General features: G+C 43.0%; 2 protein-coding genes across 2 annotated transcripts in view; both read left to right on the top strand.

Annotated features, from left to right (window-relative positions):
- LOC308062179 (ankyrin repeat domain-containing protein 26-like) overlaps window positions 1-15,214 on the top strand; it is a 46,253-nt gene that overhangs the window by 11,818 nt on the left and 19,221 nt on the right. The window contains exons 5-12 of the mRNA XM_080383236.1: window positions 2,451-3,021; window positions 5,350-5,460; window positions 6,578-6,680; window positions 7,371-7,456; window positions 10,849-11,087; window positions 11,926-12,075; window positions 13,055-13,088; window positions 13,320-13,458. Coding sequence (XP_080239362.1) covers window positions 2,451-3,021; window positions 5,350-5,460; window positions 6,578-6,680; window positions 7,371-7,456; window positions 10,849-11,087; window positions 11,926-12,075; window positions 13,055-13,088; window positions 13,320-13,458 — 1,433 coding nt within the window. The remainder of the gene's footprint in view (window positions 1-2,450; window positions 3,022-5,349; window positions 5,461-6,577; window positions 6,681-7,370; window positions 7,457-10,848; window positions 11,088-11,925; window positions 12,076-13,054; window positions 13,089-13,319; window positions 13,459-15,214) is intronic.
- On the top strand, window positions 7,544-10,855 carry LOC308062009 (uncharacterized protein). Its single transcript, XM_080382826.1, is given in 5 exon segments — window positions 7,544-9,176; window positions 9,179-9,217; window positions 9,220-9,523; window positions 9,526-9,560; window positions 9,564-10,855. Coding segments are annotated over 5 exon segments (708 nt in total). The 5' UTR covers window positions 7,544-8,966; the 3' UTR covers window positions 9,684-10,855.

The raw sequence follows: 15,214 nt of genomic DNA, 5'->3' as shown, positions 1-15,214 counted from the left end.
GACTTGCCGAGGTCCCTTGTGACCTGATTTATCCTGTGATCCTGTGTGCAAGTTGCTGTCTTAACATGGATGAAAGCTTGGAGCGTAGTATAGAGTGCCCTGGTTACGCCTGTTTTGCCTGTTGAATACCCTTTTTGGTGCAGTGTAGAGAACTGCTGGGGATTCTTCTATGTGAGGATAAGCTTTAGATCTTGGTTATGCTTTTTGATGTTTTTTACCTTTTCAGGATAACCTGTAAGTGGGTAGAGCACCAGCTAGTATAGTATATAAACCAGTAAAATCTCTGTCAACAGTGTGTGCTTGTGTGTGCAGTAGGAGTACTTCAGCAGTTCATTTATTTACTGTCTTGCTAAAGCACCAGTATTTTGTTAACTGTTTATTAACACAGCATATTCATGCTATGCTGGCTTTTTTTAGTTTAGAGGTAGTTCTTAAACTTTTGGGTATAAAAGTTCAAAGGAGATAAAACTCTGGTCTTTTTTGTTTTGTCAATTCAGTGTGACTTGAAAAAGCAGTTGTTTGGAAATGCATGCATTCATTCATGCTGTCTTACGTTAAGTTGACTCCCCAAAGTTTCATTCTGTTATGACATGTAGAGTTGTCCAGGTTAAATGTTTGTATGTGCTGGTTAATTTTTAGCATGCCAAATCTAATTTCAACATGTCAATTCGTGTTTGCACAGCAATAGATGACTTGTCGCAAGGAGACTCAATCAGGTAAGACTTTAAACATACCCAGCACATACCTGAGGAATGACTGGAGAGACACAGTACTCATTTTGCTTTACTTTTTAAGAAGCTTGGAGAAAGAGGGGAGTGATGTCAGTTGGCATACTTCTGAGGAAGAACTCGATTTTACTCCCAAGGTATGGTGTATTTACAGTAAATGTCCTATAGAAATAAGTGATCTGAAGGCAAGTTTTCTGGGGGATTGAAAGAAACTACAGTTCTAGCCAATATTGTTTTCTCCTTAGAAGCACTCTCTGACCTGCCAGCCTTTCTTCTGCTGTGAGTTTTTCCTAAAAGACCTTGTAGCTGTGGCAGATCATGCAGCAGATTTGTGGTTTGAGGCAAAAGAGCAATAGGCGACGAGATAAATCACCACAGTTTTATTTGTTCTTGGTCATTTGAGTCAGATTTTAAGTTTATAAGTTACTAATATAACCTGTTCTGTTCTTCCCCAAACACTGTTAATGTTTCCTGTAAATTTTTAGATAGAATCCTAACCGATAAAGGGCACTTTTTAGCGAAGATGTACTGAAATCCTTCATCACTTAGTTCTCCTTTCCTCCTCATCAGGTTACTCAAGAGTGCTCAGTGGATGAGTAACTCAAATGGGTCATGTTTTTTCTTCTATTGAGATGGCATTCTGTGCTTGCACGTAATCTCACACTGCATGTTTTCCCTCTTCTTTTTTTTTGAATGCTTAGGTAGTATTCTTTTTGTCAGCTACAAGCTCTCAGGCCTGCTTTTTTTGCTAGTGTTCTGAAGAATTATTAACTTCTGCAGTGATGTCTGGAACATCTGTTCTGTTGCTCTGGGATTCTGCAGCAATGAGGAACCAGTGTTCTAGTTCAGCCTACTCTGTAATACTGGAGGTGCAAGCATGTTTAGTTTTAACATGATTTCATTTTCTTGCACTGATTTAAATATAAATTATGCATTTTTTGGCATGTTTTTGAAATTTCAGGATATTCTGGTAAGTGTACTTGCAGGGACTAATTAATGCATTAAACCTAGGGTTCTTAACAGTTACTTCCCTTGTGCACAATTGCAAGTAATCATCCAGAAGCTGCGATCTTAAATATAACTGAATTTTACTGAAGTACTACAAATATTAAACCCAGATTTTTAAAACTGCTATGCATGTAACCATAGTTTTGGAAACAATTTTCAGAAGGGTGCCTGCATGGTATTTTGGGGGTGAAATACTCACTGAATTGCATATGTGAGGAGTGTTTTTGTAGTTAGAAGTATAGGATGGAGCCAGCACCTGACCACTATCAAAAGGACAGCCTGATTACATTTAGTGTTCAAGGTTTGATGTGACCAAAGGATTTGTTGTTGTCGTTAGTGTTCTAAAAGAAAATAATCATTTATTTACAGAAGCTGCAGAAGCCAAATTTGACATTGTTAATGAATGTTTCCCAGCAGTTCAGGAAAAACAGTAAGCTATTTGGAAAAGATTGCATAGTATACTAATATATAAAAGTAGATTTGCTAAGTAGTTTTTTAAACAATTCTTTTCCTATAGTAAATGAGAAAAGTAGCATTTTGAAAACACAGCACTTAGGCATTTCAGAAAAAATAAGTCATGCTGTTAAAATGAAGGTATTAATCCCCTCCTAAGCCTTTGTCCCTGGCCAAGTCCTTCCTCCATCCTGCCCATCCTTGACTTGGTTCCTTTTCCAGACATTCCCAGATTACTCCATTAATCTGGTAACATACCTGTTGCCATTTACATAACTCCTTTTGTTGTTTTGACATAACTGCCATGTCTCCGAAGACGGTGAATAATGAAGTATCTTGCAAGTCAGTACCAAAGCAAACTGTCTGTCAAAATCTAAATAATTTGCAAGATAAACCAGAAAGTTGGAACAAGAAAAGCATGATTCAGGCGAAGTTTCACAGAAATGATGACTCCCTTTTTGCAGAATCTAAGATGACAAACTGGAAAAAAGAGACACCTCGGCTTCTCTCAGATAGTTGTGGTCTTAAGGAGAAAAAGTCAAGCTTCAGTAATGGCTTTGAAAGTGATAATAGTTCTTTGTCAGCAGGAAAAAACCCAAGGCTTGAAAGTCAAAGACCAAACTCTGTCTGTCTTGAACATGTGGATGATGAAGATACAGAAGAAGAGCAATGTGAAGTAGATAATAAAGTCTGTGAAGCACCGAAACAAGAAAGTGAACACTTGTGCTTGAATAGGCATGAAGAAAATGTAAGAGCAGCATTTCACTCAGGCACCAAAGTAAGTTATATAAGGATGATTCAATCACAAAGGTATTTTCTAAGGGGAATAAAGGTAAGAACGAAAAGGTAAACTGGATTTCTGTTGATATTTCACGTATATCCATCTTTTGATCATCCTTTTTTTATAATAGAAAATGCCTTTACTCCTAACCAAAGCAGTTTCTTAGGTATAAGAATAATATTGGGCAGTATTTTCAATATTTTTTTATTGGTTGCAGTGGTTTTGCAGGAAAACAAATAGGCAGTATAGTTTTTCTGAAATAAATTAATTTTTTTCTCAGTTGTATGTACAGTTTTTATCTGTCAAGATTTATTGCCATTTAGTAAAATGCCTGGTGTGATGGCTGAAAATGAGGAACGAAAAAGTTTGAGTAAGATTGAGAGCAGGAAGTTAGTGATTTTCCTGGAGCAAAGTAGAGGAAAAGGAGCATGTTCCAAAACAATGTAACTGAAATGAAAGCTAGAGTTAGGCTGACATGAAGAATTGCTTCTCTGGAGCTTTGCAGAGCCAGGGCTAATGACTTAGGGCTAATGTCATTGCTGTCTCCTCAGAGATTCCCATGGAAAAACTGAAGGCCTTGTAAAACAAAGCTCAACAAAGTTTCCCTGTTGTCTTACACAGGAGAAGCATTTTTAAAGTTGTCAATGGGTGGCTAAGAAGGTGCTTGTTTCTGCTATTTCCAGCTGTTTGGTCAATCTCTTTTAGGAAAAATCACCTGAACAGGAAGAAGAGGAGAAGGAGCAGGAAAAGGAAGACACTGGTGAAGGGCTACAAACTGCAGTTGTTGAGGGTGTGAAAAACTCTATTTGTAATGATAGCCATCAAGTCCACAGTGCTTCCAAAGACAACACTGGTGAGAGAAGTGAGTTAGTGAATACTGATCCCAGTTCTTCCTCTATAAATATTAATGCACAGTAAATGAACTGAAATGGTGATTGACTTCTGAAACAGTAAGTTTTTCCCTTGCCTGTGAACCCTAGTGGGCATTGGCAAGGAGGAAAGTAGCTTTTGTTCCTTTTCGTTCGTTCCTGAAGAACAAATTGTGGCCTTGGATTCCAAATGATGCTACATGGAGCACGTGTCATTCTTGGTTTTGTTGCTGTGTTCTCCCTGAAGCGATCAGAACAAAATGCACAGTTGAAAAAGAGGAGGATTAGAGAGTCTTGGGTGTGACAGTGGTATTCCCCTTTCTGGCCCGTACTGTCAGACTGAAAAGTTGTGATTGCTCTTGGCTGAAGCCTGGGAAAGATTTGAGTCGATCTGAGAGAAAGCTGTTCTGTTCCAGTGCCTCACCTTGTCCAGTTTTAAAACGTAGAAAGTCTCTCCAGTGCCACGCTTGAGTGTGCTTGAAAGCATTGCCATGTCAGTCAGGGCTGAGCACTCTGGTACTCACCTCAGGTCTTGGAGCAGGAGGAGAAGGCACACTTTCCACTGTCTGTCTCCAGAGAGTAGAGTGGTGTGGTAGATGTTACCAGAGCGTGTGTAGCTGCTGATCAAATGCTACAGAGCGGGCCTGGCAGAACCTGCTGTATTCCAGGTGTTGTGCCTATACATGCTCTTCTGTCGGTGCATTTTACCATAAGCCTGCATTTGGCACAGTGTGAGTAGTCCTAGCTGAGGCTGGAACCAGCAGTTCCCCTCTGCTAGGACGGGTGCCCTCACTGGTCTCTAGCTCCTTTCCCATTTTTTGTGTGCATGTCTCCACAAGAGCGAATCCTGAATCAGTTTTACCTAACGGACTAGCTTAAAAGAGAGAAATGAAGATAGTTTAATCTGGCCAGGAACCTACTGAGACTGAGCCTTGCGTGTGCCTAGTAGAGAAGAGATTCGGATGTTAGCCCCCTGAGATAGAGACAAGTTGTGTGTTTGGGGTGAGATTTTGGGCTGTGAGCCTCTCCTCCTTTCAATGGCAATGCTTAGGTGTCTACCTTCTGGGAAGGTGCAGGGTAAAAACTGCTAGTCAAGGAAGGTCTTTTCTGGTAGTGCTACAAAAGGAGCATTGTTTCTTGGTGATTTTAGCGTGAAGATGTGTCGGGTGGTGTTTCTATGGTACTTCTTGTACAGTGGATGGTGGTAGTCAGTGGCAATTTCTGGAGCTGTGGACTGGAGAACAGGTGACCTAAACTCTGTATGCCACAGGGCTGCAGCGTGCTGGAGCCTTTTCCTGAGTGTGACCCAAACACGTCTTCAGTGCTGCTTGTAGCTGTGTCAGCTGTTGTGCATAGCCATCTTCTGCTGGAGAGGTGGCAATCCAAAGGAAGTACCATGATGTTGTGTGCTGGGTGTGAAGAAACCCTTGAATTCAACACTCACTCCTTAGTTTGTCCTCAGCAACAGAGCCGCTGTGCATCTTTTGGGTGCAGGGGTGCTGGGGAAAAGCAGAGTGAAATAGAAGGGCTCAGTGTCTCACCTCTTACTGCCTTTGTAGGTGCCCTGACTGCGGTGGGAGCAGAGGAAGAGGAAGATGCTGAATCTCCCTGGGATTCTGAGGTATTTCCCGTGAAGGACACCGGGGTTCCCAGTGGGGCGGGGGTGGGGAGCGAGATCCAGAAGCACTCGGAGCTTGGGCCCTGCCGCGGCTGAGGCTTATTTCCCCTTCTCCTGGTTCTGCTGTATGTTTGTAACTGGGGGCCCTTGAAATACTTGTGCTGTGTGCTAGCTGTTCAGCGAGGCTTGGGATGAAGGTAGGTCGAGCTAATGATTTGGGTCTCATGGCAGCTGGCCCTTGGAGTTGGGTTTCTGGTACAGTATTGCGGCAGTGAAGTTTCTTGCTGCTTAAAATAGTCTGAGCTCCTCAGCGGGGCTGGCGGGATTGTTGCTTTTTCACCACACAACTCTATTCCGCTGACGTGTTCAGTGGTTGCCCTTAGGGTCTGCAGCCTAGATGATGAGCTGCTTTGGGAAAGAGCCTTTCTACCGTTTTGGCCCTTTTTGAAAGTAATGTTCAACAGAGATACCACACGTGCTGGCTGTGTTTGCCCTTTTAGTTCTTCCTGTCTGTGGGAATGGGTTAGAAGAAAACGAGCAGAGTCTGTAGCTTACGCCCTCTGACTTTTCTTGTGAGGAAGAAGGAACTCTTCCCCACCCGCTTCTTAAAAATACAAGGCTAAAATGCTGCTGTGTTGTTTTTGGTTTTTTTTGTAGCCTTGGTTTCTGTAAGCTTTGTCTTGCTTGTCTTTGTTCAACCCTTGCAACTGGGAGTAGCAATGTGTTCGCTTCCCACTGCAGGACATGTGCCTGGGGAACATCAGCACAAATTTGAGTATCGGGTACCAGTTCAGTCTGAAAGTTGGGTCCCCCCCAGACCTGCAGTTACGGGTTGGCAACCCACAGCTCGAGTTACCGTGTTAATTCTCCCTTGCGGCTGTGCAGTTTGCCAGCGTGACAGACTAGTTTAGATGAGTTGTGAGGTTTTTGCCTAAGATCTGAAAACACACAAGTCTGCTGTGATTTTCCAATATACTGTGTCTTGACGTGCCCTTTCCAAGGGGCTGATCAAAGGCTTTTGTGATTGCATGCTGTGCAAGTTGGCTTAGCAGGAACATTTTGTGTAGAAATGAGTTGAGAATTTGTACCGATGCTCATGCCCGTGTTTTATGCTCTACAGACGGATTCTGAAAGTCCGGAAGAAGGATCACCTGGTGTGTTGCTTCCAGCTGCAGACAGACACGGAGCGCGCTCACGGATTGTTTCAGGGGAGCACAACACTGGTAACTTCCTGGTGGACTAAATGTTTGTCTGTAAACACGTATAGGCTGAAGTGAGCTTTTATCGATGTCTGCCTTAGGAATGCACTTACGGTGTGGGTGTGCGCTATAGCAATGAAGTGCTTAGTATTTGTTAATTAACACCAGCTGTCACGGCGCTTGCTGGCAAGTTGTAAAGGAAGTTACCTTGTTTGCGTTACGTGTGCCCTTTGGATGTGTTTGTATCTCTTTGGGTTCGGGTTCTTGTGCATAGTGCTGAAAGTGTATGTGGTTTAGGGCTGACCTGTCTGAACACCTGGACATTCTTGGATGATAACGTAGCAGAAGAAAGCTATGATCTGGCCAAGCACTTTTCCCCCCGTCTTAATTTTTGATACCTTACTGTTACGCTTTGCCTAGGAGCTAAAATGTGACTGAAAGTTCAGGGTTTGTTGTGAAGGGCTTCTGCCTGTAGTTTGTGACGCTGTCTCTTGAGCATCTGGAGTGTAGAATGGCAGGGAAGTTTTTGCTGTTGGCGTAGAACTCCCATCTGAAGGATTTCTCCTTTACTAAATGGTCAGTCCTGAATGTAGTATTTTTTTTATTTTGTGTTAAGATTTTTGTCACAAGTAGGGTGATTCAAGATGCACTCTAGGTGTAAATAAGTAATATGAAGTCATGCTGTTTATAAAAATGTGTGGTTTTTCACTGCAGGTGAGAACTCGGGATCTACCTTTCATATGTCATCATCAGCTGAAAAAGAAGACATGAATGGTGGCATTGAATATTATGGGGTGCAGGTATGTAAACCCAAGTATTTTGGATTGCAGTCTGATTCAGTAGGCTGTATTATACACTAAGGTAAAGAAAACGTACCGGTCGGTGAATAATGCAGAAGGGACGTCCTGTAGGTGAAGGCTGTGTTTACAGTCTGAAGTAAAGTTGGATACAGTCTTCTTATGGTGGGGTAAAATCCTTGTCACTATGTCGGATGCTTGCTGTTACACTGATTTGTTTTCAGTTGGTTTGCTTAAATTTTGAGCGGTGTTTTTCCTCTTGTGCACTTCTGAGAAACAGTGCAGCCAAATGTGGGTTTTATTGCCTGTGCAAAATGCACGTTCAAGTGAAGAGGGAGATTTGTCTATAATGTGCTGATCTGTTTGATGAAACACGCCGGTCTTCCTCTTTCGTAAGACAAAGGTCAAAGAGAACGCCTTGAAATGTGGTGACCTTTCTGAGGCTTCCCCAGCCTCTGCAAAATGTGCTCTTGTTTGGCCACGTGAAGTGTTTGAAAAGGGTTTTCTCAGAGGGTATCCTAGAGGGGAATAAGGCAGCCGTCCTGCTTGTGTTGGGCATGCGGGGCAGGGCTGCACAGCGGGGTCTGGCGTCCTCTGGAACACCCGAAGGGACAGCGTAGCAAATGATTTCCACCCCACAGCCGGGCATCACGAGAGAGGGACGTGCCTAATTCTAGCAGGCAAAGCGCAGGACTTAAGCCTGTTGCAAGGTGGTAGTAGTTGGCCAGTGAGCTTGGGAAGGGGGAGGGTGAGACAGGTGGTGTCTGGCTGAGGTGCTCCTTCCCTCTTGTGAGCGGAGGGGTCTTTGCCGCGGGAGAACAGGGCCTGGCTGACAAGAGAGGAGCGTGACGGTCTCAGCCCGCTGGGACACCAAGGCTGCAGGCCCTGTTCAGAAGGCACCACGAGGGGAAGGGGCGTGTGGGCAGGACTGTGACACGGGGCAGAAGCAGTCGGAGCTGTTGAGAAACAGAGCGTGGGGACAGGGACTTGAGGGGGCTGGGTAGGGTTAAGGCATGGTGCGGTTTTCCTGCGAGCTTGGGTTCCTGATTCCTGGGATGAGGGCAGGAGCAGGCAGGTCTCCCTAATAAATCCTTTCCTTTGCACCTTGGAGTGGAATTTATTATTTCTGAAGCTTGGGTGAAGAAATAATCCTCCCTTAGCCAGTTCTCCGTGTGGTGAATGGTAAGAAGCTTGTCATGTTCATTCCCGTTGGGTTAGCTTAGGTGGCCGGGGACTGTACAATGCCAGACGGTAGAGCGCGATGGAGGGAGGAGGGTGGGTGAGAAAAATGTTGGCAGTTTTAATGAAAAACGGTATTAAAGCAATAAAACATGAAAAATAAACATGCTCTGTGACAAATGCCAGCAGTTACAGCAAGCAAGCAGGCTAAAAGGTAAAAGCAACCCTAATGCCTAGGCAAACCTAACCCAAGAAACTGCTGTCTCTGAGTCCTTCTCTTGTTAAGAAGATGGTGTGCAGTGAACCTTTCATTTAGTGTCCCTTGATTTTTGTAATGAAAAAGGCTTTCAAAATGCCTTATTTCTATTATAGGATGAGTTTGCAACAGCAATTGCATAGATTAACTGTAGTAATTTTTCTTGATAATCTTTCTGTCTGTACCTGTTTACTTAAGGATAAATATATTTTAGAAACTATCAACTTGATAGAAAAAACAGCACATGAAAATCACACTGATAAGGCAGAAATTTTCACATCAGAAATTTCACAGCAGAAAATGAGGAATTGCACAGTGCTGACAAGCAGTTCTAAGTCCAAAACCTTGGAAAGAAAGAGATGCAAGAATGTGGGTTGAAAATGAGAAGAGGGAATTGAAAACAAGTTTTAAAAACGTTACAGCAGAACTAAAGCAGCTGCTTGGTGAAATTAATGAAACTGGGAAAACTCCTTCCCTTGTGGAAGAAATGTCAGAAGATGGCTTCAGTGCTGAGCTGAAGAGTTCTCATGCTGTTTCATCTCATGCAACAGAATCAAGTAACAGCTTAGAAAGTAAAGGTGAATTTGGAGACATTAAACTTATGCTAGGTGGAAAAGTACCCAAAATGGAAACTGTAATCCGAGTCTTGGTGTCCTTCCTGATCAAGATAACTGAAATGCAAACATGGAAGATACCTGGAGTACAGGTGAAGGAGATTGCACAAATAATATCAATGATACAAAGGTGCCTCTAGCAAATGGAAGTAGTAGAAACGTAGTGGGAGGTCCTGAATAATCCCTGAGATACAGCTTAAAACCCAGTCTTTTGGATGACATTTCTAATATTATTCCTACAATAAGACAGTTTCTCCACGTGGTGAAAATGCACTTTTTGTAACAGAGAGGGAACTTGGAAAAGACTCTGGATTTAGTGATGACTTTCCCAGGGACTGCTTTATCGACAACAAAATAGGAGAAGCAGAAATGGAAAGTCTTTTTGCAAATGCTCAGCAATCATACGTCATGCTGAAAAGGAATCTTGATGAAGAACTAAACCAAGATATGGGAAGATTTACGGGTAAGGTAGGAATGCTGCAAATAGTATTCCTGGCTTTGGAGAAAGAAGGTACAGCTGCCAGAAGAGGTAGTTCACCTGCTACTCTTTATTCTTTAATCTCGCTCTGGATCAACGGTCCTGTTCACTTTAGCTATTCATCATTAAAGGAGGATGCTTCCTACAAGTTGGGGTTTGTTCTAATGGAAATGTTACTTGTGAACAAAGACAGCAGTGGAGAGCTGTCTTTTTCCCCATTTTTGGAAAACGGAATGCATTATTGCTCCAGTTTAACAGCAGGTGGCACTCGGTTCCAGTGCAAGTAGTTATCACTACATTGCCTTAAGAAGAAATCCACAGAACTCTATCGGTTCTGATTCTGAATCAAAGAATGAAAATAGCTTCTGAACAGGGTCTTGACTAATAATTCATGTGCTGTGATATCTGCGTGGTGTGTCTTCATTGCCTTTCACTAAAATTCCTCTTTCCTGTGAAACCAGTTGTGTTTGTGGGTTTGGGATCTTTTTTTTTCTTTTCTCCCCTTGTTCAGGGAGCAGGAGCCCAGCACAGTTCCACTTGATATTCTTTTCTGGTGGTGTTACAACTGACATTGTGCAGTCCTCCTAACTCTTTGTCCATCAGTAATGCTTTCACTTTTTTGTTGTTCTCATGTTTTAAGAGACACTATTGTTTTCTTTTGAAGGGCTGTATTCTTGTTATCTTTAATCATGAGTGAATTCAAAGCACTTTCAATGACATGATACTCTTTGTAGTGTAATTTTGTGAAAAGGCTTCTCTAATGTTATATTATTTCAGGGGTAAACCCTGAATTAATCAATCTTGGATGTGGTGTTTCTGTCTTTTAGAAATACTAAGAAATACATGAAGCTTAACTTTCTTTTTATAGGTTGAGAAGGAAAAAAGCAAACGAATAATTTCAAAAGTGCAGGCGGTGGCGAAACAGGAATGTCTTGGTAAATTAAATATACCATCAGACAACATCACTAATCGGCAAATGAAACAAAAGATTACTGTAAGGAAGAATGACTGTTTGAAAATGGAGAATGAAAACACTATAGAAGAAAAAGACAAAAAGAATTTTTCATCTGAGGAGAGCTCAAAATTGATTAAAATGCCAATGAAATGGTAAGCTAAGGAAATAATCTCTAGTTCTTATTTGTAGTACTATGTAAGTGTCTTAGGTTTTCTAATACTGTGGTAGGTGAAGTAGTTTCCTCAGTGGTGAAAGCCATAGTGAGTAGTCCACTGCTTCTCAAAAAGTGAAGAAAATGTCTTTTTAGAAAACACAACGCTCACGATATTCAAATCTATTGCCTGCTCTAAAAAAAGAAAAGGAAATAAAAAATAAAACCCCCACCCAAATTCCTGTGATTTCCTTGTCAATACTGAGGCAAAATGCATCTTCAAAACCAGAACTGAAGACTGGAAAAAGCAGTTATTTTTGTAGGAAATGGCCACCTAGAAAAGAAAAGTAGGAACTTGGGGTTTGCTACTACTCCCTTTTCTAGGTGATTTTAGTGATCTCCGTGCAGTTGGTGTTTTCCTTTTCATTAAGTTAATATGCCCTTTGTCGGGAGAGGGGAAAAGATGGTATTACCAAACGAATCTCAAAAGTCTAAAGAAGGCACACGTATTTTTATGTAAACCTAAAGCAGGAGTTTTTTCCTGTCTGTCCTTCAAAGGAATCTCTGCTCTAGATGCTCTCTGTAACATGGATATTATAGGTATTCCAGCTTAACCTGGCTCTAGCTCAGATTCCACGTGTCCCCCTCACTCCTAGGGGCAGGTTTTTTAAGTACTTGGGTATCTTCCACGATCTTTGCAGTCAAGTCTGTGTTTTTATAGTAGATATTTTTTGTCTCAGTCGTTTCTGGACATCATCTTATGTCTGTTTCACAGAAATATTTTTTGTAAGCCTACTCACTTGGTGATTTATTTTTTTTCCCCTTTCTGTGTAATGCAGTAAAATTGCCCTGAATGCCAAAGTTGCAAAGAAAAGTAGAAGGCAGCCTTCAAAGCAGAAGGCTCATCAGCAGATGAGCTCTTCCAGTGGCAATCATGGTCAAGTACGGGATGATAGCACTTCCAGTGAAACATCTGAGGATGAAGGAAGGTATGCATAAAAGGAATGCTGAAAACAAAACTTACTTAATGATGTAAATTGACCTAAGAGCTAGAGGCAAGTTTGAGGTTTTGTTGTGTGTTGAGGCTTTTTGTAAACCTGATGCATATGAAGATTCTTGTTCTTTCTTGTGACCACACTACCTGGTGCACTTTGTGTTGACAAACACTTCGCTTTTGTTTAGAGTGCTTTGAGCATGCTGGCCAAGTTAATAAGGTCACTGTGCACAAATTCTGATTAATTACATGAGTGTGTGCACAGGCATAGAAGTATTTTATGTGTTTAAAAAGGGCGAGGAGAGACTTACAGAAAAGCAACATCACTCTTTCACTGCAGGTATCGCAGGATTTTTTGCCCTGCTCCCCGCTCCACCTTTTCTCTTGCAGCTGTGTACCCTCCTGACTTCTTGCCCACCCTGAACTTACTTGTGTGGGTTGTGGCAAAGTGAGAAAGAGAAGTTGTTGACACTGTTCAGCCCTAGCTAAAAATCTGGTGTGTTATCAACACTGTTTTGGTCAGAAATCTAACACACAGCCCTGTGTGGGCTGCTGTGAAGAAAATAAACTGCATCCCAGCCAGACCCAGGACACCAGAGAATCCAAAATTACAGTTCTTTGACCTGTAGGAGAAGGATTCTCGGTACTGAAGAGAGCTAAACCCCTGGTATTAAACAGGGAATGCACGTAAGCGTATAGCTACATGTCTGTAGCTGTAAGATTTCTGTCACTTTGCGTGAAGTTTAGGGAACAGTTATTTCAACTATTTGCTTAATATCTTGCGGAAAAATTAGCCTTCCAGTAGACATTAATAGCACACAATAATTGTTTCAGTCTTGAACTATATCTAGCAAAGTTACTATACCAGATTTTAGTTTAATTCAGTTCTGCAATTAAGTTTTCAAAGCAACTGTAGGTATTATTCATAATGCAAAGTAAGCATTTCAGTACTGAAATATATTTCTGTTTTCTAGACCTGCAGCAACAACCAGGAGTGAAAAGAACAAGGTACTGTAAAACGAAGTTCTTGATAAACAGTTTCTATCAACTTTTAATCACTTAGATGGGAGCAGTGTTTATGTAGTGATCAACCAGATGTACAAATTGCTGCTGGTATGCAGCTTTATTGTATTTGAGACAAATCTGTGGGCTGTGAAGGAGAGAATGAATCATTCATGCATTTGGAATGGTCTGTAATACTAGACAGTGGAATTACAGAAAGTACTGTATTTTTTGTAGGTCAGCATACCAATGGAAGTAACTGATGACCCTGGTTTAACTTGCTCATCTGACCCAACTTCAGAGGATGTGGAATTACGAACTTCAACCTACAAGGAGGCTATGCTGCTGTTAGAACAGCTTCGTGTGGATCATACAGGTATGTTTTCAAGTCACCGTCTTCAGCTGTTACAAGTTCCCCTTAAAACATGGTTTCTTTGTATGCATTCCTAAGTATTTTAGTTTCATATTTCGATATAGTATCTCTTTATGATTAGAGATCCCCCTCAAAAGCTGTGAAACTGTCACCTGACCTGAGATGTTGCCTGTATTACCAGCCAAGTGCCTTACGTTATCATTGGTTCTCTGTCTAGTCAGAGCTGGAGAAGCAGTTTCTTGCAAAGTACAGTTCAGCTCCTTCTAATGCGGTCATCAAAAGTCAGCAAGAGCTTTTTCTTCTTTATATCCCCTTGATGTGGTTTAAGCCCAGCCACACCTAAACACCTAAGCACCACACAGCCACTCACTTGTTCCACCCCAGTGGGGTGGGGGAGAGCATCAGAAAGGGAAAAGTAAGAAAACTCATGGGTCGGCATGAAAACAGTTTAATAGCAAAAGCCACGCACGCAAGCAAAGCAAAGCAAGGAATTCATCCAGCACGTCCCATGGGCAGGCGGGTGTTCAGCCATCTCCAGGACAGCAGGGCTCCGTCACGCATAACAAATACTTGGGAAGACAAAGTGCCATCACTCTGGATGTCCCTCCCTTCCTTCGTCCTCCCCCAGCTTTATATGCTGAGCATGATGCCGCGTGGCATGGCACATCCCTTGGGTCAGCTGGGGTCAGCTGTCCCAGCTGTGTCCCGGCCCGGCTCCTTGCGTACCCCCAGCCTGCTGGCTGGTGGGGTGGGGTGAGGAGCAGAAAAGGCCTTGGCTCTGTGTGAGCGCTGCTGGGCCATAAGGAACACATCCCCGTGCTACCAACCCTGTCTGCGGCACAACTGTAAAACATGGCCCCGTACCAGCGACTGTGAAGAAAATTAACACTATCCCAGCCACAACCAGCACACCCCTCAACAGCTAATGAGAAAGAGTACAGCAAAATAATGGCTTTGCTTAAAAATAATAAGTACATATATATAACAAATTTCAACTGTCATAAGATGCTTGCATATATGCACACGGCATTATATAAACATAAGCATCGCTTACTAGGGCTCTTAAACTATGCTAAAATTTCATCAGGCAAGTGTTAACCTTGGCCGAAGGCCAAACTCCCCGCCCAGTGCTGCCACTGCCCCTCCTTGACAAAACGGGGTGAAAAAGCTTGTGGGTCACTGTGAAGGCAGGGCTGTCACTTCCCAGTGACTGTCACTGGCCAAACAGACTCCACCGATTAAAATACATTTGGATAGTGAGAAACAAAGACCCAAAACCTGAGAAGGACACGTCGGCACCCCCCCTGCTCAAGCTCTGCTGCGCTCCTCCCCAGGCAGCACAGGGAGGCTGCGGTCTGCAGTCGGGACGTAGCAGTTTCTCTCTGCTGCTCCTTCCTCGTCCCTTTTCCCTGCTCCAGTGTGAGTCCTCCCCCAGGCTGCAGTCCTTTGGGGAAAAACTCCTCCAGCCTGGGCCCTCCATGGGTCGCAGGTCCTTCGGGAAGGATCCGCCTGCTCTGGCACGGGGTCCTCCGCAGCACTGCGCTGTGGGTATCTGCTCCAGCATGGTTCTCTCAGGGGCTGCAGGGGAATCTCTGCTCTGGCACCTGGAGCAGCACCTCTCCCTCCTCCTTCGCTGACCTGGGTGTTCGTTTGCGGGGCTGGTTTTCACATGCTTTTCCCCTTCTCTGCCCGTGTGGTGGTTTCGCCCTTTCCTACGTTTGTTTTTCCTGAGGAGCTGCCAGCACGGCTGAGAGGCTCA

Source organism: Falco punctatus, assembly GCF_963210335.1.
Source record: "Falco punctatus genome assembly, chromosome: 4".
In the NCBI taxonomy this organism is placed as follows: domain Eukaryota; kingdom Metazoa; phylum Chordata; class Aves; order Falconiformes; family Falconidae; genus Falco; species Falco punctatus.
This window is presented reverse-complemented; position numbering and strand designations above follow the sequence as displayed.